This window comes from Ambystoma mexicanum, chromosome 7p (assembly GCF_040938575.1).
Source record: "Ambystoma mexicanum isolate Mex_15411 chromosome 7p, UKY_AmexF1_1, whole genome shotgun sequence".
NCBI lineage: Eukaryota > Metazoa > Chordata > Amphibia > Caudata > Ambystomatidae > Ambystoma > Ambystoma mexicanum.
In genome coordinates, this window is record NC_090939.1 from 156,993,357 (window position 1) to 157,020,075 (window position 26,719).

At 44.6% G+C, this 26,719-nt stretch overlaps 1 protein-coding gene across 1 annotated transcript in view; it reads right to left on the reverse strand.

Annotated features, from left to right (window-relative positions):
* Nucleotides 1-501: 501 nt before the first annotated feature.
* The window catches only part of LOC138525775 (cell surface glycoprotein CD200 receptor 1-A-like), a 273,977-nt gene continuing 247,759 nt past the window's right edge, over nucleotides 502-26,719 (reverse strand). The window contains exons 6-7 of the mRNA XM_069635975.1: nucleotides 20,995-21,058; nucleotides 502-7,606 (exon numbers count right to left, since the gene is read on the reverse strand). Of these exons, the coding sequence (XP_069492076.1) occupies nucleotides 7,523-7,606; nucleotides 20,995-21,058 (148 nt within the window). The 3' untranslated portion in view covers nucleotides 502-7,522. The remainder of the gene's footprint in view (nucleotides 7,607-20,994; nucleotides 21,059-26,719) is intronic.

Sequence of the window (26,719 nt, forward strand, 5' to 3'; positions counted from 1 at the left end):
TTTGAATACGAGGTTTGGAAACTTAGAACAAGTTTTGTAAATATGTGATCAACACAACTTAGAAACTAAAAAACAGGATTCATGAACAAGAAAATTTGGATTGATAAAAGTAACACGAGAAACAAAATAACAAACAGAATCCTGAACATAATTGGACATCATCAAAAGGACATAAGACCAAGAAATGTTGGACATTCAAGACAAAAATAAGCACGAAAACAAACAACTTACTAAGACATATTTTAGCAACAGATGTTTGCTAAACGTAATTGAGTTCAACTGGAATAAACAAAACGCAGCCTCAACTCAATAGTGTTTGTAACATTATTTCTTAGGCGCCTGAAATCTAAAGATTGCAACTTATACTCAATTAGGGTTCTTGTCTGCTTTGCATACAATCAAATATCATTTCTGGAACATAAGAATGACCACAGATCTTTAGATTTGACAAATATGTCTTTGATAACAGAGTCAAATGATTGAATGACTAAGTGAATAATGCACAATGGAACTGGTACTCATTTTATTTTTCACAGCACTCAACCGAACATTCAAATGTTTGGAACATTGAACCATAAAAACCCGAGGCTTTTGATCTGAGGATAGAATGTCTGCAACATCAGTCAGTCCATTTGGGTAGAAAGACCTTCTGAGAAAGTATTTCACTGTGTAGAACTTCAGCAGGGTAAGAATGGCTGTGCACATGCTCCATTCCCAATGCACAAACATCCTCAGAGAATTACATATATACAGAACAGACTGGAGACAGAGGCTATGGCACAGACAGGAGTAAGATGAACAGTATGGGCTTGGGGCCATGACATGTGATCAATATACATATTTACAGGAAACTATAGCATTCCAGAGACTGTGGGTGACTTTCCCATCCCAGTCTGGATTTAAGGGAGAGAGAGGACGACTAAGGACCATGAGTTGAAAGGATGGGATGAATCTGGTCTGGCCCTTAGCACTATCACTATTGGCTCAGTCAAGCATAATCCTTGTTGCAAGTGCCATGGCCAGGTGAAGAATATGTTATGTTATGTTATGTTATCGGTACTTGTATAGCGCACCGTCACCAACGGAATTGGTCCCCAGGCGCTCTGTGGATCTGTAAACAGGAAGGGTGGGGGTAGGGTTAATTGGGAGGAGGAGAGAAGGAAAGTGGGAGATGTGGTGTGCTGTTGGCAGCTTCAGCTCGGTTGACACCGAGTGCTGGGCTTTGGTGTTAGTATCGGATCGGATGAAGGTCTCGAGTGCTGTGGGTGAAGTTTATGTGTTGTTGATGCGGTGTGGTAAAGTGCGTGTGGATTGCTGGGAGAGAGATGGTTGTGTGGTTTTGTGTGGGTTTAAGTAAGCAGAAGATTGAGGATTGCGTTAGTGGGGTCTGTATCCAGGTTCAGGTACTTACGATTCCGTTAGAGTTGTATACCTGTGGGTTCGGATGTTGCTGTGGGTTCGGATGTTGCTGGTTCCTGGTGGCTGACTCGATTTGGTGGTGTTGCGCTGGTCCAGCTGTATCCTATTAAGTATAGTATGGATTGGTGGATGCGTCTGAACCTAATCTTCAGGTGTGGGACTGGGTGGGTGATATCTATTCTTAGGTAATCTATTATGACCCTGGTCAGTTAAGGCTTTGAGTGGTTCAGGGTTGCGGTCATGTTGAAGTGTTGGCCTAGTGGGTTCGTCTTGGTGAGCGTGCGTATTTAGACATTTGTATCCTTCTGTCACGACTGATTCTTTGATTAGACACGTTTCAAGGGTTAATGAGTCTTTATTAAACAGAAATGCTACGGGATTAGTTTGAACTGAAGCAAAATTATGCAGACATCTAAGAGCATAAACAAGATAGAGTTTCTTTCTAGATGGCCACAGTCATTCAGCCATTGCATCTCTCCCTTAATCATGTACAGTCGTTTGGGTTTAAATACCTCAGCACTTAATTCTTGGTCCTTGAAATGTGATGCTTGTTAGGATGTAGAGTGTGATTATGGTATCACCACATCTGGTGCTTTGTGACTTCTGATTTGTGGCCAGGCACCAGACACTTTATGATCTTACCAAAGGTCAGTGGAGCTGAGGTTGCTTGGCTTAACACAGTTGGTGCTGGTTGCACACCCTGATACATTGTATCCAGGCACTTGTTTTTTAACCACTCTGGTAGCCTCTAGCCTCTTGTGTTGGGCACTTCCTTCTCCTTAGCTATTTTCTTTTCCTTGTATCTGGACTTCACCCCCTCCCTCACCTGGCCCCTTTTTCCTTTCCTCCTTTATGACTGGCCATGCTCTGCTCTTCTCCTGTTCCCTCTTGGTTTTCCTCCTCTTAACCGCTCTTCAGCTCTCCTGGTCCTTTCTCCTCCCTTCCCTCCCTTTCCGTTAGCTGTCCTCTCAGTCACCTTATTTACACTCCTTCCAAGTTCGGTCACCATGAAGCAGATCTATGCATGTGCCCAAGCACATTAATCCTCCTATATCTCAAAAACCCCACTCTTGCCCAGACAAGCTTGCTAACTACCAGCCGATCACTAGTCTTCCATATATTGTAAAATCATTGAGAAGGTAGTTGCCAACCTTCCACAGATTCACCATGGAAACTGCGACCACAGAGGCCAGACGTGATGCTCTCCAAAACATGAATAACAGAGATTCTTGCTTCTTAGTCCTCCATGACCTCTCTGTCGCGTTTGACATGCTTGACCATTTCACATTTGCAATTTTTCTTGCAGATTGTGTCAACTGGTTCTAATAGATATCAAGCAATCCAGGTGGGTAAGTTCAGATCAGACCATCGACCAGTCACACGTGGAGTCCTACAGAGATCAATACTATCTTCAGGGATCTTCGCTATATATCTTGAACTATCCTGGTCGCTTCTTAGGGCCCCTAATCTCTCACTTCACCAATATGCAGACAATACTTAGTTATAGCTGAAATTGCACTCAAGACATTTAATGCCTCAGGAACGACATCGCGCTATCCATGCTTGGATGGCAAGCACATACCTGAAGTTCGATCCCACCAAAATGGAATTTGTCCTACTGGGCCATCAATCTAAATAGAAAGCTATCGAAGGGTGGCTGAATGCCACACACCTTGATGAATTCACACCTCATTTGGCCAATGTGCCAATTCACTTGCACTCTTTATTGGCAGCAATCTCTCCTGACAGCAACATAGTTTTAAAAATGCACACTCTGGCTGGTATCAACTAGCACTCCCCCGGAAGATAAAATCCTTCCTCCCATCTGAGAGTATCTATCCGGAATGATGCTTCACAATCTTCTGCTGCCTGATATTTCTACAGAGCCCAAACTCTGGCCTGGGCATGGGGCACAGAGAATGGAGCAGGTGGGGAGTGAGGGGGAATGGTGTACACCCCTATTTTATTTAAGAACTACTGAGGGACATTTGCTTTGTGCATTTTGTGCTCCTTAAAGGTTGCCATTTTCTTGTATTTTCTCTAAACAATCTATATAGCAATGTTTGAGTACAATGGTTCAGAGGGGGACAGGGACTGGATGGGTGAAGATTGTTCTTCAGGGCTGACCCACACAGGCCATGACTGCATGTTGCTGGCGAAAGGTTCTAGGCTTAGGTGTGCTTTTACTAGTTTAGTCCATCCTTGGGCCATGATGGTAAATATATCTGTTCTTAAATGTGTACACGATTTTATCATGGCTTAAGGGTTTATGGTGTTCTTCCCAGGGCTACACTAGAAGGAGAAACACTAAGAAAAAGCTAAGCCGATAGCGGGTGCCATAGTGGGTGCACTCCCATGCTCAACGAGCCACATAACTAATACTGTCCTGCTAAATTCCAAAAAGCCACCTCTTGATTGTGGAAGTTATTGACTAATTAGTCTACTGAGCCCTGACAATAAAGTGCTTGAAAAGACCTTAGCTCGTTGTTTGCAGAGAGTGCTGCACACACTGTACATGAGAACCAAAATGGGTTCATTAAAGGCAGAGAAGTCAGGGGCAAAATTAGGATGCTCTTACATGCGATGGTGATAGGTAGACAATTTGAAACATCAGCACAATTTGAGTTGCTGGTTGAGGAAAAGGCATTCAACCGCATTGAATGTAACTATCTATTTGTGGTGATGGGATGCATGGGCTTCGGCAACAAAGTTATCGGGCTGACTAAGCTGCTGTAGCCCACTTGGGATGAGGAGTGGAATAAGGTAGGGATATTCCCTGGTTATCATCATCCTGGAATCTCTTGCTACTAGGCTGCAGGATGTGGATGGAATGGACAGACTATTGTTTGGTGTGGTGAGTGTCAACAGAAGCTGTGGCTTTATGCAGATGAGCTACTTCTTGTCGCCAAAATGTGCTCTCCTCACTGCAAGTGGTACGCGATGACTTTGGAGGGATGTCTGGATATAGAATAAATTGGTTCAAATCTGAAGTTCTACCTCTGTCAAAAACAAGCCTCAAGAGTGACCTTCAGAACATGGACTACCCTTGGCATCTGTTATGACTTAAATAGTTGACTGTTTGGCTGAAAGGAAATATGATTAGTCTTGTGAGGTGCAATATGTACTCCACCATAAAAGAAGTGATGAGCAAACATTTGCCTATTATTGGGGGTATGAATTCACTCAATTAAGATGGTCGTGGCATCTATGGCTTCTAAGGTGAACTACATCTGCCCATGCTTCCCCTGCCTGCACCTGCAAGGGGTATTCAAGGAACTCAACAGCCGCTAGCAGAAATTCCTCTGATACAGTAAAACAGTGAGAATTTGACAATCGTACAGATGCGCATGCAGTTACCTATCACAAGAGGTGGTCTATGGCCTCCTACATATCATCTGGACTTTACATCTCAGCCCATAGGTGGTTGGATAGCAAGGGATCATTCATTTGAGGAGTTGTGGCCGATGGAAGTGGTGAGCAAGAAGGGCCCACTGCCAGCATCAAGCCTGTTGATGACTGCATCACACGTTGATGACACACATCACATACTGAATGGAGCCCACTTGAGGTTGGTGTGATGGAAGATCTGCAAAGATTCAAATGCTGACCCTCTGGTATTCCTGAAAGCCGCAGTCTGGCCCAATTCATGCATTAAGCGGGGTGTACAAACAAAATATTGGCCTAACTGGTACCTGCACAGTGTGAGGCTCATTGAGGACCTCTTTTACAAAAACAGAGAAAGGGGAGAGTAGTCACTCACAGCTAAATGATCTGAGACAATGAGGTGTTTTATGCAATCAACCAAAAGGAATGCTGGAGGACTTATATGGGAAAGTATTTACAATTGGTGGCACCATTAAGGTAATGAGTAATTGTTTCACCTCTAGAGGATATCTTAAAGGCCGATGAATTGAGCTGTCAATCCGAACACATTGCTTTTGACAAAGTGGGTTAACTGAATCCACAATGGCACACTGGGTATGACAAAGTCACATAATATTCACCTTGTTGCAGACTTCAACCAGACTTGCCTAGTCTGCGGGTTAAGCTCAGAGACTCCTGGATCTATGCTCTTCTCCAGGTCTCCGGGGAAGAGCATGGAGTCTCCAGGATCTCCGGGTATCCTAGTAACTCCGCCCACACCTGCATCTGACTGGCTGCAAAAATAACATTAGTGGCCAATTACATGGCGGTATGAGCCGAGACACAGAATGGTGCGGTAATCCTGCCCATATCTTGCGCTACCTCACCACACTGGGTGGTGTTTAGCTCCACCCCAACATGTGGGTTAGGCAGGTGGACGGAGTCTCGCGTTGTTGTGGGCGTAGCATCCAGTGATTTAGTTCTCCGGGTTTTCTTCTTTTAAATGTAGGCAGGTCTGACTTTGATGTATCTCTATCTACAAAGTTTTTAACACACGTGACAAGGTGACAATAGCATGTCCTAAACCAGTGTTTCTTCACCAAGAAGCGGAATTATCAAAAGACACGACCGACGGAAGGTTGGCTTGACTGCATCGTACCCTTTAATCAGCTTGACCTCAGCTTGAAATGTGCAGGCAAGTGTTTTTAAAAAAGTGCATTAAAATGCTGAAATCAGACTTATTTACCAGCAGAAGTTGGTAGTGTCTGTGTCCTTGGCAGTTTATAGCATTGTCACTCCTTCATTGCCGAGGAAGCCTTTGTTCAAATGTGACTTGTTTTTTTAAATTAAGATATGTAAAGCGCGCAGACCGCAAGCAGCTTCAGAGCGCAACATAACACAGAAAAGAAAATATAATAAAATATAGTTACAACAATACATACATAACAGTTATATCAGCAACTGTTCAACAGTTTTGGTGAGTCCGACAGCTGGAAATGAGATTGCTATACAAATAACATTGGTCCGCCTATCTTGCACTCCGAATTCTCTTCTGTTTGCATAAAACCCTTTTGAGAGGTGACAAGTCAGGTGGGTTCAGGAAAGGAGTGCCACATTTCAATATCCAAAGACTAATAGCACTTGTCACCTAGGGTGTGCAGACTGGGGATGAAAATAGTTTATTCGAGACACTACCCTCTGGTTGGTTGAGAAAAGCCAAGGTTGAGAGGAAAGCAGGACCAACAGACTGATGGTACTTCAGCGGTGGGGCGCAGGATGTATGTTGTCAATTGTGATAGCTCCCACGTTTTGTCTCCCAGAGGAAGCATACTTTGAGAGATTAAGATGAAAGAAAGCTGGTGTTGGCCTTGTAAGCGCCATTGCGCTATTGGGGTCTTGAAAGTGCCAGGACAGGGATGCCAAGGGTCCTGTGAGCAGTTCTCAGGCAGGGACGGATCCTGGACGGATCCTGGAGATGAGACATATTAAATGCTGGTCACCCACAGGCATGCTGACCTGAGATACGAAGGTTAAGATAACATTGAAAAAATATTCCAAGTTGTGAATTACTTCAAAGGCAAGAGGGAAGACACCCACTCAGTTGGTCAGATAAAGGAGACAAACCTAGAACTGGATCCAGACACTAGGAGCAGTATGCCTGCTTGCTACAGTTGAGGGAAATCCAAAAGTGTATCACGAGTGGGCGGTCCCAGACTTTGGTTTTGTCTCCTGAATTGCCTGAGATGTCAAGACATATGTGGGAGCCGTCGGCAGGCATCCGAAAAGAAAATCCAGATTCCTCAATCAGCGGACCCTGGAGGATCATGAAGGCAACAAAGAGCGATGGGGAAGAACATTGAGGTACTCCACATATCACCTCTAGTACTCACACTGTCTGAGAAGTAGAACCACTACACCTGTGGGCTATTAGTACTGCTTTGCAATCAGTAACACATGATACATGCTATTGCCTTTAACAATCAACCACCGCTGTTCTATGCATTTAGGCACAACTGTTCATGGATGTGTAACAGAATACAAAAATCTGACTCCCAAAATAAAGGAATTGCAAAATATTTAGATGTTCAGAAGTGTTCGCTTTTGTCATTTTCCATAGAGATATGTGCGGTGAAGCATCCACTTTGAAAAGATACAGCAATCCTTCTTTTCATGAGCCTCTCCTAACAGAAATCAATTCAGGCTCCATTTAGATATGAGATCTACACAGGAATCTGGGATTTCACTGTCGGGTCAGCTCTGAAATTGAATTGTAGATGGTGTTCTCTTTCTGCATGTAGCTGGCATAAGGTTCCACTTCTTCAACCTAGGGGAGAAAAAAGTACCATCATTTTAGGAAGGAAAACAGAGATCAACTTAATTACAGTATAAACTGAAATCTTGCATTTACAGTTCCATACATACACTGCGCAAAACTCAAAATACACGCATCCCCAATGAGTTCCAACCAGATCCCATCAAGCCCTTTTTTACATCTGGAAGAGTTAATCTTAACAGCATTTGTAGAGCCCAACGTACGCCTAAAGGCATCTTGGCGCTAACTTAGACAGGGCGATGGAAGCAGAAAAAAAGAACTAAAATAAATACGTTTTAAGAGAGCACCTAAATGACAGATAATCATCCACCGCCCATAGGGCGTGAGGGAGAGAGTTCGGCAAAGAAGCAGCAGCCACTGAAAAGGACCGACCACAAATCCGAGTCAGTTTAAATCGTGGAAACTTCACCAGACAGGCCTCATCTGAACGTAGGGTCCGATGAGAGACATAGGGCCTCATTACAAGTGTGCCTGTCCGTTAACAACGGTGCCGGTAAACTTACCAGCACCGTTGTTACCGGACCGGCACACTACGAGTCAGCGAGCAGCTGCTGTCCCGCTCGCAGATTTTCACAGAAGTACTGGCACCGTTATTAACGGTGCCGGTGCCGCCGTCATCCCCATTCCCATTGAGTCCTATGGGATTCAAGTGGGAATGGGGATTTACATTTTTACAGCACCTGACTTCCCGGAACGCCAGGGTCATAATCCCCCGGTATTCCGGGAAGCCAGGCACCGGAAAAAGTCCAACGGCAACCTGGCGGTTTTACCGGTACGGCTACCGCCAGACTCGTAATGAGGCCCATAGAACATGAATTGTGCCTGTAGATAGACAGCTCCTAAACCATGCAGAGTCTGATGCACCAGGCAGAGTGCTTTAAACAGAGTACGCTTTGCAACTGGAAGCCAGTGCAAACCGCGCAGGATAGGGGAGACATGAGCACAGTGAGGGGTGGAAGTGGCCACTCGAGCCGCAGTGTTCTGCAAGATTTGCAGGCACCGAATCAAGTAGGCTGGCTGGGCAACAAACAGAGAATTACGGTAACCAAGAGAGGACAATACCAAAGAAGAAACCACAGGTGCACGGAGATGAGTAGGTAGGAAGGGAAGGAAGGACCTTCCAGAGAACTTTCAGTTTCAAACAGCCCGCCTGGCATATCACACTTATCCGAGCAGCCATGGACAGAGAAGACATGATTTTAATCCGCAGGTCTTGAACCACGGGAACTGGGACAGGGCAAGGACCGAACGAGGGGGGGCCAAAAAGATGGCTTCACATATAAATTAAATTCCCAGTCTTTATTCACTCAAGTTGATTAAAAGGATGAGCTGTCAGTGAACAACATGGGCGACTGTTGCTTTATTTATTAAACAAAATATTTCTATTGGCATTTTCCAGTGAAATCTTCTTCACGCCAATAGAAATAATTAACCTTCAGTCAAGATTTTACACCTCGCCAGCCCTTACCTTCAATTCCTCAGACACCCATTCTCCAGTCCCAGGCAAGGTTCCTAGGACATTCCAATTGTTTCCAGTATGCATTTACCTCACAGATGAAATCTGGCAGTTGCGACTCCATGACACGCCAGATTTTCAAGCGCAGGGGCCCTACACATAGTCAGGTAGGTGGAATCTTCATTATTGTTCTCCGCATACTCCTCAAATCCATTCCCTGTTTGGAATAGTGTGCCTTTGGCTCCATGGAGAGCAGAAACAATGTTCTAGAGACTCAAGATTACCTCCACCCTCAAGAACTTCATGTCCAGACTCAGAGTTTGTCTCAACCCCTTGAGGGCAGCCACCAACAGGGATGGCATCCTGGGTCATTGAGTCATCAGGCTCCCTACCTTTCGTTTGAGTAGATTCACGCCTTCCACCAGAATCCATATCACAAACAATTCTGGAAACATTGGCAGTCGAGCACAAGGATGTCCAAGGTCACCTGAGCTATTTTTCTTTGGAATCTTGCCAAGTTGCCAACAAAACCCCTGCAATAAAGCACACCTGCACCCATCCCAGAGCGCTTCATTCTCTGTAAGAACAAACTGCGACTGTCCAGCACATTGTTCTTAATCCTGATTTAGCATAGAGGGGGACGCTGTCCCCGTCCTACTCCATGTCAGATAGTGTGGGTTGTCATCCAGCTCTCTCACCCAGTTTCCATGCTACTTCCTAGGTAATATAAGACTTGGTGATCCTGTCCCCAAAGTCACCATATGGACACACCTCACTGATATTAGCGCTTTTGTTCATGTAGCTCAGCAAGCAATCTTTTCAAACCTTCTGAAGTGCTTAAGACAGCCTTTTTCATTAAAGGATTACAAATCCAATATCCGACTTAAGGTAAAACATTCACTAATTTTTCGCATTGCATTCCATTCTAGAAAGCCCCCTCCCCCTCCTTACATGTCACAAACTCGAGCCCTCTAAATGGAGGTGGGGATTTAGGATTATCGAATATAGAGTTATCTGGCTGTGGAAGGCCATGAGCCCAATTCTATATATAGCCATTTCTGGGCATGCATGGTTGCACTGCTGGTAGATGTTCTCATAATCACCCAATGGCCTTTTAGACTTCTGGATCCAGACCTCATGCTGCAGCTCCCCCCTTGTATTCCTTCCTCAATGATCTTCTGTCGGCTAGCAGAGTTGGAGTTTAATCATTCAGACTGCTGATGTAATTATGCTGCCGATTCTGGTGGAACTCTTCCAAGCACTCTCACAGACTGTAGGATCCCTCTTCAATACTCTCTTGGGAGAGCCTTTTCAGATGAATACTATCAATGGATTTCAATGGAGCATCAGGAACACATTTTCTATTGTCGGAAATAGAGATAGGCCTTCATGATGAAGATTAATATTCTACCCACCCAAGATACTGGTGGGTTTAACTACAAACCTTTAACTATCACCCGGCCCCATGCATCAAGACCCTTATTGTTAAGGCCCCTGTCTGCTCCCTGTCCGCTGTCTGGCCAGGTCTATGAGTCTCTGTGGGTCCTCTCCTACACCGCCTCATGTGCACATGGAGGCAGAGGAAACCTCCACGTTCCCTGGACCCACGGTGAGAAATGGACTCCGAACACTCTTCCGAAGGTCAACTCCTTTTACTAGCTTCTTAAATCTTTTGCACCGGGTCTGGCGACCTCTTACTTTACCTGCTCTGGACTTCATCTTATCTAGCCCTGACAATAACTGAATGTGTCACCTGCACCTGCTTGAAATTGAATTTAGCCTGTCTAGTGTTTCTGCATTTCACCTATCCTGCTTTAAAATCGAATTTAGCCTGTCTGGTGTTGTTTGCATGTTACCTGCCCTGCTTTAAAATCGAATTTAGCCTGTCTAGTGTTGCTTGCATTTCACCTGCCCTGCTGTAGAATCGAATTTAGCCTGTCTAGTGTTGCTTGCATTTCACCTGCCCTGCTTTCAAATCGAATTTAGCCTGTTTAGTGTTGCTTGCATTTCTCTTGCCACACTGGATAATCGATTTTAGTTGTGCCTTGTGGCTGTCTGTGTTCCCACAAGGCGCACCTCCCTCTGTCTCCTCCCACCCCTACCACCTCCAAGTGCATCAGTGCTTCAGCATGGCAAGTGTCTTCCCCTCCCTCCACTTCTGCCTACCATGTTGCTATCTATCCCTCCTATCCTCTCGAACTGCTTCACTATCACCTATACTTCTCCTAAAACTAGCTGGAAGAAACTTAAGAAGAACATTCTAGGCTCCAACACAGGCCTTCCTATTGCAGACATCTATGTCACGGCTTCTGCCAGAGAGACTATCACTGACATTCTCTTCTTTGTTAATTCACCTGATCTATCGCCTCTTCTTCCATTAACAGTGACACTCGCTGGTGAGGTCTTCCTCTTCACCATTTCTAGAGTCATCATTAATGTCTATTTCAACTGAACCATCATGTTCAGGGTCCTCAGCCCAACTTTCTTCTACTTGATAAGCTCCGCCCTCACCTCTCTAACCTTACCTCCCCCTCTGGCCAGGCTCACTTGCCCACTGTGCCTTCCGCTTCCTCTACAAAGGAGCCCTTTCCCACTATGCCTTCCGCCTCCTCCTCTGTGCAGGCGCCTGGCCCTTGCCCTTCTGTTCCAGCCCCCTTGTCGGCCTTGACTCCTCTGCCATCCACTACTATCCCTCTGGCCCTCTTGCCACCCTCTGGGGGCACCACTGTCCCGTGCGCCCCCCCAGGAAGACCTTTAAGGGTGGCAAACTTCTCCACATGGCCACCCTTAACACTCGCTCCGCTGTAAAACACTCAACTGACATCTGCAACCTCTTGAACTCTTGGGTCTTGATGTGCTCGCCATCACTGAGACATGGTTCAAGAATAGCTCTAGCAAAACAAAAAGGTGATGGCTGGAAGGTTTTGAATTAATCATAACCACGGGCATAGCTCTGGGCAACCCTTCAGACCGTCATTTTCGCCTGTTTCTTAACATGCTTAGCCCATGGCAATGACCCCCCCACCTAATGTATTTAGCAAAGCTAAAAAAGTTTCTTGACACCTTATAAGTTCAGGAGACGCCCCGAGTCTTATCCAATAAAAAATAGGTTTTCACGCTAACACAGCATTCATTGGCTCTAGGCCACACTGCATCAGCAGAGGTGCATTTGGGAAGCTAATCAGAAGTCGCAATAACATTTTTAAGAATATATTTTCAATGCTCGCAAGTTGGTGACTATTAATATGACCCCACAGTTTGCCTCAATACAAGGCAGCCGGCAAGCTTGGGATCTTGTAAATGTTTATGGCTGGAGAAACCGCCCTCTCACCATGATTGACAAATAATGTCCTTATGCCTCCACTGTTCCTATCGAGGATAACCTGTGATTTATTCATCTGAAGTGTCCAAGAACCAACTTCGGCAAATCTTACCCCCAGTTAGTCGTAGTAGGGAACTTGTTCCAGATCAGCCCCCTCTACTTCCATACCACATACACATGGTTTGGTTTTTTCTGATCTAAATATCATTACTTTCGTCTTGGACTTATTCGATGTCAAGCCCAAACGAGAGCAATTTGTGGCAAAATATTTTGAACTACGCCTAATCCCCATTGGTGAAGTGGTCAACAATACAGCATTGTCGGCAAATAATAGTGCCGGGATGATATCGGTTTCCAATTTGGGGGGATCAAGGTTACCTCTTGTGCACTCAGCTATCAATTCTTCAATTACTTCATTGATAAAAAAGGAAAACAGGAGTGGCACAAGGACATAGCCCTGGTGTACGCCCCTTTCAACCTTAAATTCTTCGGTGCACTCGCCTACTGACCCACACCTTACCACAGCAGTATTTTTTATATACAATTGCTGAATTGTAATGAGCAATTCAGCTGGACACCCCGTTGTGTCAACACCTGCCAGAGCTGGCCCTTGGGGACCGAGTCAAAAGCAGTCTGCAGGGGTTGCATGTGTTAAAATCGTGGCAGAAATGGCCGTTGACACAAATATCATGGCAAAAAGGCAGTGGTTTTGCCGCTGCAATCCATGTAAAGGATGCCTGGGACAACCCCACAACCCCTGGACCCATTATACCATTTAAGGGGAGCAGGGCACATCCCCCAACCCCCACTTCCCTTAAATGGTATAATGGGGTACACCTTTACCGGGTCAAACCACTGCATTTTTGGCGCGATTTCTTTGTACAGGCGTCATTTTTGCCACGATTTTATCACTGCATACCTCTGCAGGTCCACAAACACAGTGTAGACCCACCAACATCCTCTTTAGCACTATATATTTCTGGAGAACTAGAGAGAGATGAAAGCACTCGTCTATAGTGCCAATCCCCTTACGAAAGCCCGCCTGTAAATGAGAAAGCGAATCGTTTGAGTCCACCCAAACCTACAGTTGGTTTAAAATTGCCTTACCATACAATTTGCCCGTTCCGTCTTACAATGAAAAAGTCCCATAATTATTTTGAATTCCTTTGTCACCTTTTTTATTGATAGGCACAATCTGTGCTTTCCACCAGAAATCCAGAACTTGGTTCAATTTGGCAATTGACATGAACAGTTTCAACAGAACTGGGGCCCAAACATCTGCCTCATCTTTCCACATATCACAGGAATCCCATCAGGGCCATGTGCTTGGTGGCTTTTAAACTAAGGTTTGCACCCTTCACTTCTGCCAGATAAAAGGCAACAGTAGAAGGGGCAATCACCGAACCTTCTGCCCAATCCCCCACTTTGATCACATCCCCATAATTGTGATCCGAAAAGTAATTCAACTAATCTTCTGCAGGAATTTGGAAGTGAAACCTATTGTCATTGGATCCCTTTTTGTCCAAAACCATTGACCAGAAGGTCTTAGAGACTCCCCTGATAGCTGCCTCCTGGACTTTTTCCCACTTAAGTTAATAGTAGCCTTTTTTCTTTTCCCGTATTTTTTTTTTTATATGAGGTTCTGCAAGAACGCGATTCCTCCTTGTTCAATTTACCATCATTGGCAAGGCAATGGAGCAGGGCTCTCTTAGACTTCCTGAACTCATTGTCCAACCAAGTGCAGCTTTCCTTCCCCTTTTCTTAGATTTTTTTGATGATTTCGTAAAGAAAGGTGTCAGACCCCCTACTAGGTGGTTATATGAGGACATGATCTCCTCACCAGTTCTGGCTTCACGGATGTAAATAATATCACCGAGAGCTATGTCATAGATAGAATGCTTTGGACCTGCAATCATAATGCTCTTCCACTTAACCACCCGTCTGCCATTTCCTGAGATTACTAGTGGTACAGTTGATTCCTGCTTACCACCGAGTCTAACTGGAGCGGTTTGTGATCACTATCACTTCGATCAATAATGGCGAACTCCTCTATAAGTCCCCAGTCGCTGATTGAGACCAGAATGTAATAAATCCGTGAGGAACAACCAACTCCAAAGAATGTACAACCTCCTGGGCAATCACCTTTACTCCTGCCATTGCATGCCCTCAAATTTAGACCATATAATATTTGGGATGTCTCCAAGGCATATTTGTGGGCCTGTTTTGGGGGAAATCATTCGAGCGCTGGAATTTCCCACTCTTGGTCGACCTCGTCCCACAGTCCGTCCAACTTCATTAGGGGGTCAAAATCGACCCCTACTATGATGTGCAGCTTTTCAGATGCAGTAACATCCCAAGATACTGCAAGTTCCTGGAGTACTGTTATGGTCTCCATAGGATTACTACCATTGGGTCTGTTATATAGGTTAAACATAAGCAATATATGTCCCTCTTCGTTCCTGGCAATGACCATCTGGAGGTCTGGTGAGCTATGTTGGCTTAATTCAGCCACCCATCCTGAATCAATAGCTATCAGGGTAAGGAGCCCTCCCACCACGCTCCAAGGGTCTTCCCCTGAATCCTTTAAGGGCTAAGGTGTTGTAAGATTTGAACCCCAGAATTTCGATCTTTGATAAAGCCGAAGTCTCCTGAATACAAACAATCTTGCATTCATTAATCAGATCAAGCCATCCTGGGTCCATTAAATGCCTCACAATCCCCGCAACATTCCAGGAGAGGATCTTTTTTCCCCCTGGCTTTTCCGGCACCATTAAGATGGGAGCCCCCAAGACTAGGGGGAGAGTAGGTCAATGCACCCTCTCCAAATCCACCTCTCGGATAGGCTGCACAACTTCACCCCATGCCCCCAGATCTTAATGGTTCTGAGGCTCCCTGGACTCCCTCCTGGCATCCGCCATAGGGGATGGCCACATTGAAATAGATGTTTCCTTAGGGGGATAGGATCTTGCCTCTACAGTCAGCAGCCCCTGAACCAGGGCTTTGTTCCTCAATGTTAGTTGAATATAGTCACCCTGACCATATTGCATAGTGCCTCTGAAACAGTTGACAATATCGTCCCTAATGACGGAGGTGCACTCTCTGACATGCCGAATCCAACTGACACTTTTCTTCGTCAAAGTGGCCTCAGTCTCAAAAGATCCTGGTCTCAGTTGCGGGGTATTACACATATAAACAGTTACCCTCCTGGCAATCCCTGCATGTGCCCTTCTAGGGTCATTATGGCATCAAAACGCTTAGTTTTGGTGGTAGAATTTGCCCACTATTATGATGACCATGTGGAGTGTGTGTAAGTGGGTACCGATAGTTTAGATCAGCTTTTGATTTTGTCCAATCAGTGTCTTCCATGCTTCTCAGATTTTCAGTTATCAACTGCTTGAGTTTCACTTCTCTGTCATTAGCACACTCATTGGTCCTATACTGTGGGAGGACCAAAGCTTCCACCAATGCCCGTTTCTCACCCAACCCTTGTGGAGTGCCAGTCCGATTAATAATGTGCTCCTTTTGAACCTTGGATAACTGTACCCCTTTCTCCATAACTACATTAACCAGGTTAGACACAACATCTTTCAATTTACCCACCTCCCCTAAAATGGTCTTTAGCATAAGATTTAGAGTCTGTTTGCATTCACAGGTCCCTGTTTCATGCAGTTCTTCCATTGGACCATTGGAACTAACTATTGGTCCAACTGCCCCATCCCTAGGTGATTTTCGCTCAGCGCTGGGGCCTCCCGCTAACGTTGCGGCCACCTCACCCTGTTGGTGGTGGCAGCTGTTTGCAGTTTCACTGCACTACCAGTCGTGGCCTCCTTATCTATTTCCCCAATATCCTCACCCTGTTCACCAAGGGGGAGAATCTATTATGAAGCCTTACATCAGGTGCCACTTGAACAAGAGCTAAGCTCTGGCCATAATTTATTAGATCTACACAGTCACCCGTGTCATTCACTTCGTCACTAGTCGCCAATAAGATGTGGCAAAGGGAGGCAAGGATTGATTCCTGTTGTCGTTCCCTTGGCGATGGGTGGAGTTCAATAATGTTATCATTGCAGGGCCAATTGATTTCAGATTGCACACCGGAATAAGCAAATTTTTGCCCGCCTCCTGGCCAATGTTGTTTGCTACTATGCATTTATCGAGGGGGTCCTTGGTGGCCGATTTTCATGCACGTTTCAACACCACAGATCTATCACAATGAGAGCCAGGGCCACCCGCATCCACTAGTTCGATCACATCCAAATCAAACTGTCCATTTTCTTGGATTACACAGTTAGATTTACGGTTTGTTGAAGCGCCTTCATTTATATCGAACAACAAGTCCTTGATTTCGGATATTAATTTGTTAGCCGCCTGTATCAGTTTAAAATATTTAAAACTCTTTTTGAGCCATGTCCCGGCATGGTAATTGGATTCCTTTTGCGTTTCACCATATTGGCCAATAAAAACAAGTACAATTAACAAGTGCAGATAATATCAATAAAGAGTACCAAAAAAACTAACAAGTTTATCCAAAGGGAATTCTGTACCTCCTCAAGTCAGTTTATGGAGTGAGCGGGGGACGCTCGACTGCTCAGGGGGCAGCCATTGTCCGTCTCCCCCTCCCCGCTCCTCTCAAGTCCCTTGGTGTAAGAGGAGTTTTGTTCGAGCTTTCCCAAAACAGATGGGTTGTGTCTCAGCCCTCTTAGTCAAATACCTGGCCTTACTTCTCCGTTGAGCTAATCCCCGCAGTAGAACAGCGGCTTAGGTTTATCTGCCAGGGCCCAAACTTCTCGGTACAACTCCCAGAGCCACTCTTCCCACACTCACGAAACTGCCAACGAGAGCGCCACTCCCACGCCCTTGATCCCAGCGGACTTCGGCCCTGCGGGATTGATGTGTGGTTCTTAAGAGCAAGGGGGCATGGCCACAAGCAGCAACAGCATACAGAAGCCCTCCAGGGCTGAAACAGGTATAATTTGGAAGCACCAGTCCCATGCCCTTGTTCTCCTCGGGCTTTGGCCCTGTGGGATCGATATGAGGTTCTTAAGAGTAAGGGGACGTGGCCACAGGCAGCAACGGCATACGGAAGCCCTCCAGGGCTGAAACAGGTATAATTTGAAGCCCTACTCCCACGCTCTTGATAAATAAGTTCTACCGGAGTAATGTCTTTCCTGGGAATAATCCTTAGCGCATGTATGCCATAAGATAAAGATAAGATTGTGCTCCTATTCACAATAAAATTGTCTTCTTTAGGGAGGACAGATTCCATGATAAATCGTTTATGACCAGAGGCAAGAGTACTCTCCTGTTCATTACTGCACCCTATTACATATTGTGGGTCCAAAAAGCGAGAATCAGAACCTCCGGAGCAACTGGGCAGTTTACATCCTCCAGACAGCATAAAAGAGTCCCCACATTGGACTAAGACGCTATTGTAAGATTTTATCGATGGGGTCACCTTGCCAGCTAGTTCATCTGACGCAATATAAAAGGGGAGGGGGTAGATAATGCTCTCCCACTGTCCCCATAATTATAAATCTCCACCGGGTGCTCAGAGGGAGGAACCTCTCCTTCTTGCAAAACGGACAGACCCAACAAGGTGGCCTGACTGGCTGCCTCCTGCCCCATGCTTACTACTCCGGATACATTTTCCCCAGCCTTGTATAGCTCTGCAACTCTTTCATTGTTAACCCGGTTCATCAAAATAGGAGCCAATGGCTTGTAGGGGGCTCGCTATCAGCGTTTGGAGTCTGAGCCTCCACGAAGCTGGCATCCTCAGTATCTTCAGGTATTGAGAGTGAACAGAGGAATTTCTGGGAGGAGCTTTTATTTATCTTTCTTCATTTCAAATGTTTTGATTTTATCAGTTGAGTTCCATGACCCTTTCTCCCTTTCCTTTGTCAGGCTTGTCTTTTAGTAATCACTATGGTATCCATGGGCAAGACTTCTGCCCCCCTCAACCTAAAACTCTCACAAGATGATTGCTCCACCCTAAATAATTCCTCCAATAAAGCCGTGGGGTGTGGAGTATCATCAGCAACCGAGGGACCCTCTTACTCGACAACAACAACCGATGTTCCCGTGCTAGTATGGCCACCATTGAGAGGTAATTCCCCAAGCTCTAACTGCACATTGTCAGACAGATTATTTTTAGAATCCATATGGATTTATGTATATGCTTCCAACACTTGTTTGATGGCTTCAAGTGTGTCTTCATTTTTATTCCTGCCGGATTCTTTAATTTCCAAAATGCATTGCGTGCTGATCTCGTGTTCAGTTTTCACGTCTATTACCATCAAGAAATGTTGTTGATGCTTCTCTAATCTGAAGTTATTAAATAAAGATTGAAAAAAATAAAAAAAGAAATGTGCTTTCAATTCTTTCCTAACCACCTCTAAAATGTTCACCTCTAAAATGTTCACAAAGGAATTTAGCACAACATCAAGGGCAGTAAGTGTAGTATGATTAGCCTCTGCTCGCGTTGCTGGGTGACTCCAGCACTCGGTGGAGCAGGTAGTTTGGGAAGTATCCAGATTTTGATTTGCTTGACAAGGCTCTTGTGTCATAAAGATAGTGTGGGTGTAGCGGATAAGGCACTCGATGTAAGCTCACTCTCCAGACTCTGGACTCATAAAGCCACAGCTGGACCCATCGCTGGAACTGGATAAGTCCTTGCCTCACTTGACCCAAAAACGCTTTCTAGATTACTAGGGGGCAAGGGTGTTGATGCCATCCATACAGTCCCCAAACTAGCGCTCCATCTTCTATGAAAGAAGTCTGTTATTTTCTTTTTAATCGAGGTAGCTGATCATGTATAATCATGTACAGTTGAGGGCACAGAGCCTCCCAAAAGTTGTGGATCAATAAGCTTTCAGACGGAGCGGGGGCCACTGTTAACAAACTCAGCTGACGGTACTAAATTGCCATTTTGCGGCATAAAATCTATTTCGATGGCACGCGCGTCATCACGGATGCTTGCGCATCTCTGATAGTCCATATCCCTTTGAGACCAGTCACAGTTCTTAAATATGTGGATCACGTGTCCAGACGAACAATAAACATATTTACCTTCCAAAAACAAGCCTGTTTAGGAGCTGTAATTTATTGACACATAGGGCCTCATTACACGGTAGGCGGAGGACCAAGATGCTAATAGCACCTTGGTCCATGCCAGTAAAATACCGGCACCGCCTTGGTGGAAAGGGGAATTACCGCCCTATTCCAAGGTTGGCGGGGCGGTAATTCCCCCTTCCACCATTGCCCTTCCCCATTCCCATTTTTGTCCCATAGGACATAAAGGGAATGGGGAAGGTGCTAATTACGGTACCGCAAGGCGGTAAAGCAGGCGTTAAAGTACCAACCCGCTAAGGGACCTCGTAGTAAGGCGGTAAGGGTTAACGCTCACTGGTACCATTACCGGTGACCGTTAACCCTTACCGCCTTCCGTGTAATGAGGCCCATACTGTATCTCGTTTGGACACCTCACTTCAGCCCCAATGACCACCACCTGTCTCTTTGCCGAGCTGCCAGACTGCAAGACTGCTCACACACTTGCGAATGCGTGCGCGCAAATGCGCAGCACTCGCAACTCTGAACTCCCCAGGAGGGACAAAGATTGCTGATGCAACAGTCAAAGGTAGTAGAGGCCATATGATTAACTCTCCAAAACAGCTCCCTGCAAGACTGCTGACACACTTACGAATGCACTTATGAACGCGCACCCATGTCCACATTAAGAGATTTTCAGTCAAAGGTCTGTACAGTGTATTATTTTTCCTACCAATCCTTCCTAGGTTTTAGGGTTTTATTCAATAAATAATTGGTTTTACTTGATCTTACTTTACAGGTTGTCTTCAGTCAACTGCATTGTGGTTGAACACCCAATGTGGCACGGACCATGTGTGTTTTTCTGATATCCTCCAGATGCCCTGCTCAGGACAATGCCCACCCTCTCCACCTGCCATATTCCTAGCCTTATCTGTAAGAACAGGTCAGACACAACTACACGTGCTGGACTGGTAAAACACAAGACTTCAGATGTTAGACATGTTGAGATGGAGAGTATTTGCGGAGTAACTTCAGTTCTCAACTGAGCAATGCTGTTATCCACACCATGGGCGTAATTTTAGGGGGCACAGGGGTGTTTGTCCACACCAACTTTCATGGCACACCATTTTGTGCCCATTCATTTGGCTGGGGCACCTTTTCTTCAGATGTCATGTCCCCCCAACATTTTCAGCAAAGTTACTCCACTGAAACACACCAACAAGCCCGAAGAAGGAACCTGGTTCTACAGTCATTTTATGTTATTTTACAATACAACCAACACTATCAATCTCCCTTATCAATGAATGTTATAAATTGGCAACACTCAAGCAGGGGTAGACACCCTGTGGCCCTCCAGATGTTTTTGGCCTACCACTTCCACCATCCTTAGAAAGTATGGTCAATGGTGTAGAGTGATGGAAGTTGTAGTGCAAACCATCTGGAGAGCCTCAGGTTGCAGACCCCTGCAGGACACACACAGCAATGAAGAACCATTTACCACCCCTAGTGCATATCTTCTGTTCAAGTAACCATGGTTTGTCAAAATGTCTTTCTTACCTCATCATTAGGCGGCTGCCTGTGGATTGAAGGGTTCTGAGGACGTGTAAACTTGTAACACTGTCTGTGGGTAGAAAAGAAAATATGAGAACTCTGCACAATCTCCTGTCTCAAAGGATAAGCACAATGCACATTGAAGTCCTGTTGATGGACATCTTATTTCAGTGGTGATGGATGTCAGGCTATTCCATCCAATGTGAAACTCAAAAACCCAACCCACCCTCCCGTGATGCAGGGAATCGAGCTTCGAGCGTCATGCTTTACTATTCCCTACTCCACAGTCTTGCTGTTCCAGGGTACATTTTAATGCCGCACCAGAGGGTGCAAGATGAAAGGCCCCATTGAGAGAAAAAAATGGATATCTCCATTTTCATTGAACTTCTCTGGTTTGATTTTGGTTCTCTGTCTCTTTAATCTTTTTGTTTATGTGCGCACAAAAAGACATTTTCTGTGTCCTGTTGTTACTTCGCTACAGTACTGTTTTCCTTATATATCGTATACGTAACTAAATTAATTCATCCATAGTTTCAGGCACCCATCCATGATCAACCAGGATTATGAGTGTGTGGCTGGAACAAGAGAAGTGTCATTGGAAAGTGTTGAAGCTTTATACATGATAGGACTGTAGGCAAAAATAGAAAACAACAATAAATCGGCTTCACAAAGTCAATCTGCTTTTTAATTAGGAATCTGTACATACACAAGTATGTACCTGCATTCATTCCCCAATCCCAACTGATTGGCAAATTAGAAAGATGTTGTCTGCAGTGTTAAAGAAATTGCCGTATGCAGACTGGGCTAAGCTTGCAGGGCTGAGTCTAACCCAATGGAAGTGCCCCAGGCAGCTTTCAGCTATAACTCAGCACAAGCGAAAGTCCACATCACACATTGGTCAATGTAGATTTCGTTGTCTGCGTTTCAAGCCTAGAACAGAGCTCTGGTGTGTGCCTGCTCCTTGGCAATGCTACCTTTTAGGCTTTGATGAAATTTGGTAAAGACCGCTTTACCAAAAAATCTTGTAAACATACCATAACAGGAGTGTTTGTAAAGTGCCCATTCACCCCTACAACAGTATCTTGGAGGTATCCATAGTGAAATAGTAGGTGCTTATTGTTACCTATCTCAATGTTGCTTGTTTTATGACCGCAGAAGGATGAAGGGCTGAGTGGACCTGACAGGATTTGAACCTGTGACCATGAAGTCACAGAACCCTGCAGTGGAATCATTAATCCTGTGAACCACAGACACAGCTTTATGTGGGCATTCGGATTAGTTTAAGCATGCATTGCAATTCCAATGTCTTTTGCTCTCCTGGGAAGCAAGTATCCAAGCTTAGTGTATGGGTGATTTCATGATTTTTTTTTAGTTTGGCATATATAATTAACACCTTGTGGCCAATAAAATTCTACAGAGAATAGGGAGATAAGGAAGTGTGTTGGGAACCAGCCCACTCCTTCATCACATCCGTTGTCACAGACTGTCTCCATAGTTCTTCTCATTCGTCACAGTCCTTAATCACTGTTCTTCCTTCTTCATAGTGTCCCTTAGTGATATTCCTTCTCCTTAATCACAGACCTTGTCCTTCATTATAGTCCTTCACAAACCTTCTCCTCCATTAGCACCCTGGGAGGGGGCACTAGCCAATCAGGATGCTCGGAACGCTGGCTGCATTCTGAGTAGGCAGGGTGCTGCTTGCCAGGGCCGTTTGCTGTCCATGCCATCACCTCTTAGCACCCATGTAGTTTCCTACGTGGGTGCTAAGAGCGTGTATTGCAACAACAAAAAAAGAAGCTCACCTAGGTGCGTGTTTTTTTTTTTTAAGTACACCATTAGCACCCGTGTGGGAAACTACCCGGGTGCTAATGGCAATATGCCCCTCAGCAGCAGGCGACCCTGTCGGTAAAGGCACCACTGCCCTTGTTAAGGGGCCCTCACTGCAATCAGGCCCTTAACTTGGGTTTCAGGCTGATCGGAGAAAATAGAAGAGGGCCCAAAAGGTGGGGCCCTCCCGTCCCCTGCACACTATTTACTGATGCCACATAGGGCCTTCAAATATATAGATATAAATCTATCAATGTATAAATATATAACAGCAGTTTTGTTAGTTGAGCATATAACGATTTATTTGGCAAAGACGAAAACAAAATAAAATTTGCCAAAAAGCACAATCTGTTATACAAAGTAATTCATGACGTATGACATATTAAAACAAATTGCGATGAAGCAATAAATGATGAAGAGATGATGCTGTCCAATTGTGGGGTGGCCGACGCGTTTCGAGGGTAACCTCTTCTTCATAAGGGCCCAATTGAACTGTTGACAACATTACAAAGAGACAAAAAGTAAAATCTTTTATTTTATTTCCATACCAGTCAAGGACTGACTGACAAGCTGTACATAACTCGAGATGCTAGCGAGATGGTGAAAAGCAGAATACTGGAGATCACTATTCAAGGGTGGTCCTTGCTATTTATAACCCACTACCGCCTTTGGCTTATCTCGATCTGTTCAATCTTTTATCACGCCATTTTCTAGATCCCACCATGTAGGTGGATCTCACACAATACATCTCCTTTGTTATGGGTTTAGTTATTAGTATAGAGTATTTCTCTTTTATCTGAGAGTTCACTCTTTTCACCATATTAGATCTCCAGTATTCTGCTTTTCACCATCTCGCTAGCATCTCGAGTTATGTACAGCTTGTCAGTCAGTCCTTGACTGGTATGGAAATAAAATAAAAGATTTTACTTTTTGTCTCTTTGTAATGTTGTCAACAGTTCAATTGGGCCCTTATGAAGAAGAGGTTACCCTCGAAACGCGTCGGCCACCCCACAATTGGACAGCATCATCTCTTCATCATTTATTGCTTCATCGCAATTTGTTTTAATATGTCATACGTCATGAATTACTTTGTATAACAGATTGTGCTTTTTGGCAAATTTTATTTTGTTTTCTTCTTTGCCAAATAAATCGTTATATGCTCAACTAACAAAACTGCTGTTATATATTTATACATTGATAGATTTATATCTATATATTTGAAGGCCCTATGTGGCATCAGTAAATAGTGTGCAGGGGACGGGAGGGCCCCACCTTTTGGGCCCTCTTCTATTTTCTCTTTTCTGATTTAGGCTTTGTGCCAAGGCCTTGTTTCCTCCCCCGCACCTTAAAATTCTTAAATCAGCTCTGCTGTACGTATAATGACGATTTGAATTTCTATATCAAATGTTACCAGGTGTGCACCACTGTCAGCATTTTTTGTTTCAGGCTGATCGCCCCATTATAGTCCTTCTCCATCACATCCCATCTACTTCATCATAGTCCTTCTACTTCATCACTCACAGTTATCACATTCCTTCTTCATCACAGTTCTTTTTTTTCATCACAGTCCTTATCCTTTGTCCTAATGCTCATAACCCTTCTGCCTAATCACAGACATTATCACAGTCCTTCTGCTTTTCCTTTTTCAATGTCCTTCTCCTTCATCACATTCCTTAATTACAACCCTCCATCACAGCCCTCCTTTATCACAATCCTACTTCATCAAAGTCCTTGGTTGTCACAGTCATTCTTTGTCACTGATTTTCACCTTCTTCACAGTCTTTCTCTTTCACCACAATCCTCTATCACAGTCCTTTTCCTTCATCACAGTCCATCTTCATTGAACTTCTTCTCCATCCCAATCCTTACTCTGTCACAGGCCTTTATCACAGACTTTTGCTTTTAGCCCAGTCTTTCATCACAGACCTCTTGCCACATTCCTACATCACAATTCTTCTCCTTTGTCACAGTCTTTGTCCTTTGTCAGTATTTTTCCTTCATCAGGGTCCTTCTTCATCATAATCCTTCTCTTACATCACAGTCTTTTTTCTTTCATCACAGTACTTCCCAATCTTTATAGTCTTTCTTTATCATAGTCTTTCAGTTCGACAGGCAAGCTTTGGGTTGATTACAAAGATGCTTGTGGTTCAAGTTGCTGTTCGAGATAAGGCGATTCAAAGACTTCCGCATATGCGGGTCTCTTGTTCAATCCTGAGCAAATGGTGTGCTTATCTAGTGCAAAGCAGCAACAGCAGTTCAAGGATATTCAAAGAAGTCACAAAAGCAGCACTGCGGGTTCTGTTAGTTCGGATGCATCCAAACAATTTTGATGATGATTCAACTGAGGTTCCACCTGGCAGAATGCTTTGCTTGTTCTAGTGCTGCAAGTCCCAACCCAGGTTGCTGGGACAAGTTGAGTCCTTGTTCTCATTTTCCCAACCTGGGGAGGCTCGCTCAACACATGCAGGAGTTCTTCACCTCCAGTGAGGTCCCTGGTACCAGTGAAGTTGGCTGTTGGAGAGCCAGGTTTTGCTCTTTGGGGATGTGTAGGGAGCAGAGTTTGCTTCGGCTTTGGAGCACTCCGTCTTCACCTCACTGGGTGAGGACTTTGGAAATGTCTCGCAAATGAAGTCCAAATTAAGTTCCATATAAAGTCTGCTTTAAGGGGTTAAATCCTTCTTAAAGTAACAAGTACCTCTTTGCATAATACCAAAAGTGATTTGCTGTTCACACAGTGTAGAGACAGGAAGCAAAGAGAACACCACAGAAAGCCAAGAGGGAACAATCCTGCCTCCCTTGTTCTCTGCTATGTCTAACTGCCAAAACCAGCGCCACCCTCTAATCCTGCACTTCAAAGGCCTGTTGTTTTTCAACCCCTATTTTGAGACAGGCATTTGTTATGAAATTGACTCTTTGAATCCAAGCTCCCAGGAAATTTTCTGTTGTGAGTCACTGGTCTTGGCAGGGAGGAGTTACACAACCTCACAGAGTGTCAACAAAAACAGGCATTCTGTCCTTTCTTCAATTCACTGGAATGTAGAAGGTCAGGTACCTCGAATCCACATTGCCTCTCATACCTGGCCAGAGCTCACAGGATTGACAGTGGTATGTGACAAATCAGATGTGGCTTTTAATAATTATGCGAAACATCAGCCACCATAACAAAACCTAAATACTGCTTATATTTCCAAATTATCCTGCCTCCGGGCTGATAGTTTATCCAAGTGTCTGTGGAATAGAAACAGGGGGACTGACTTAATGCAATCTCTGCAATGCAGCAACTTTGCTGTCACATCATCTGTCAGACAGGGATCCTGTGATCTCTGAATCTGCTCTGCTCCATGGGTGACACTGCATATCACGATACTGATGCAGTAAGGCACAGGTGTATACTTTTCCTTTGACATAGAGTTTGATTGAAGAAGGGTCTGGTTAGCATTTCACCCTTCCTGCGATGAATTACCCAGATGAATGTATATTAATAAAAATCAAACAAGCTAGGGCTTCCGTACCCTAACCAGATTACAATCCTTCGCACAAAAGTCTTACAGTTACAAATAGGGCACATGCGTGGGTATATGATGGGTGGATACAGTCGTTTCTGCCATCCTTCATCCCATTCCTTCTCCTTCTCCTTCTCCTTCATCACAGTTCTTCATAGCAGTTATTTTCCCTTAGTCACAGTCTTTCTCGCTCATCAAAGTCCTTCTCCTTTATTAAAGTTCTTCTTTGTGATAGTCTTTTTTCTTCATCACAGTTCTTCTTCAGTATAGTCCTTCATTGTAGTCCTTCTCTTTCATTGCATTCCTTCTTCAGTATAGTCCTTCATTGTAGTCCTTCTCTTTCATTGCATTCCTTCTTCAGTATAGTCCTTCATTGTAGTCCTTCTCTTTCATTGCATTCC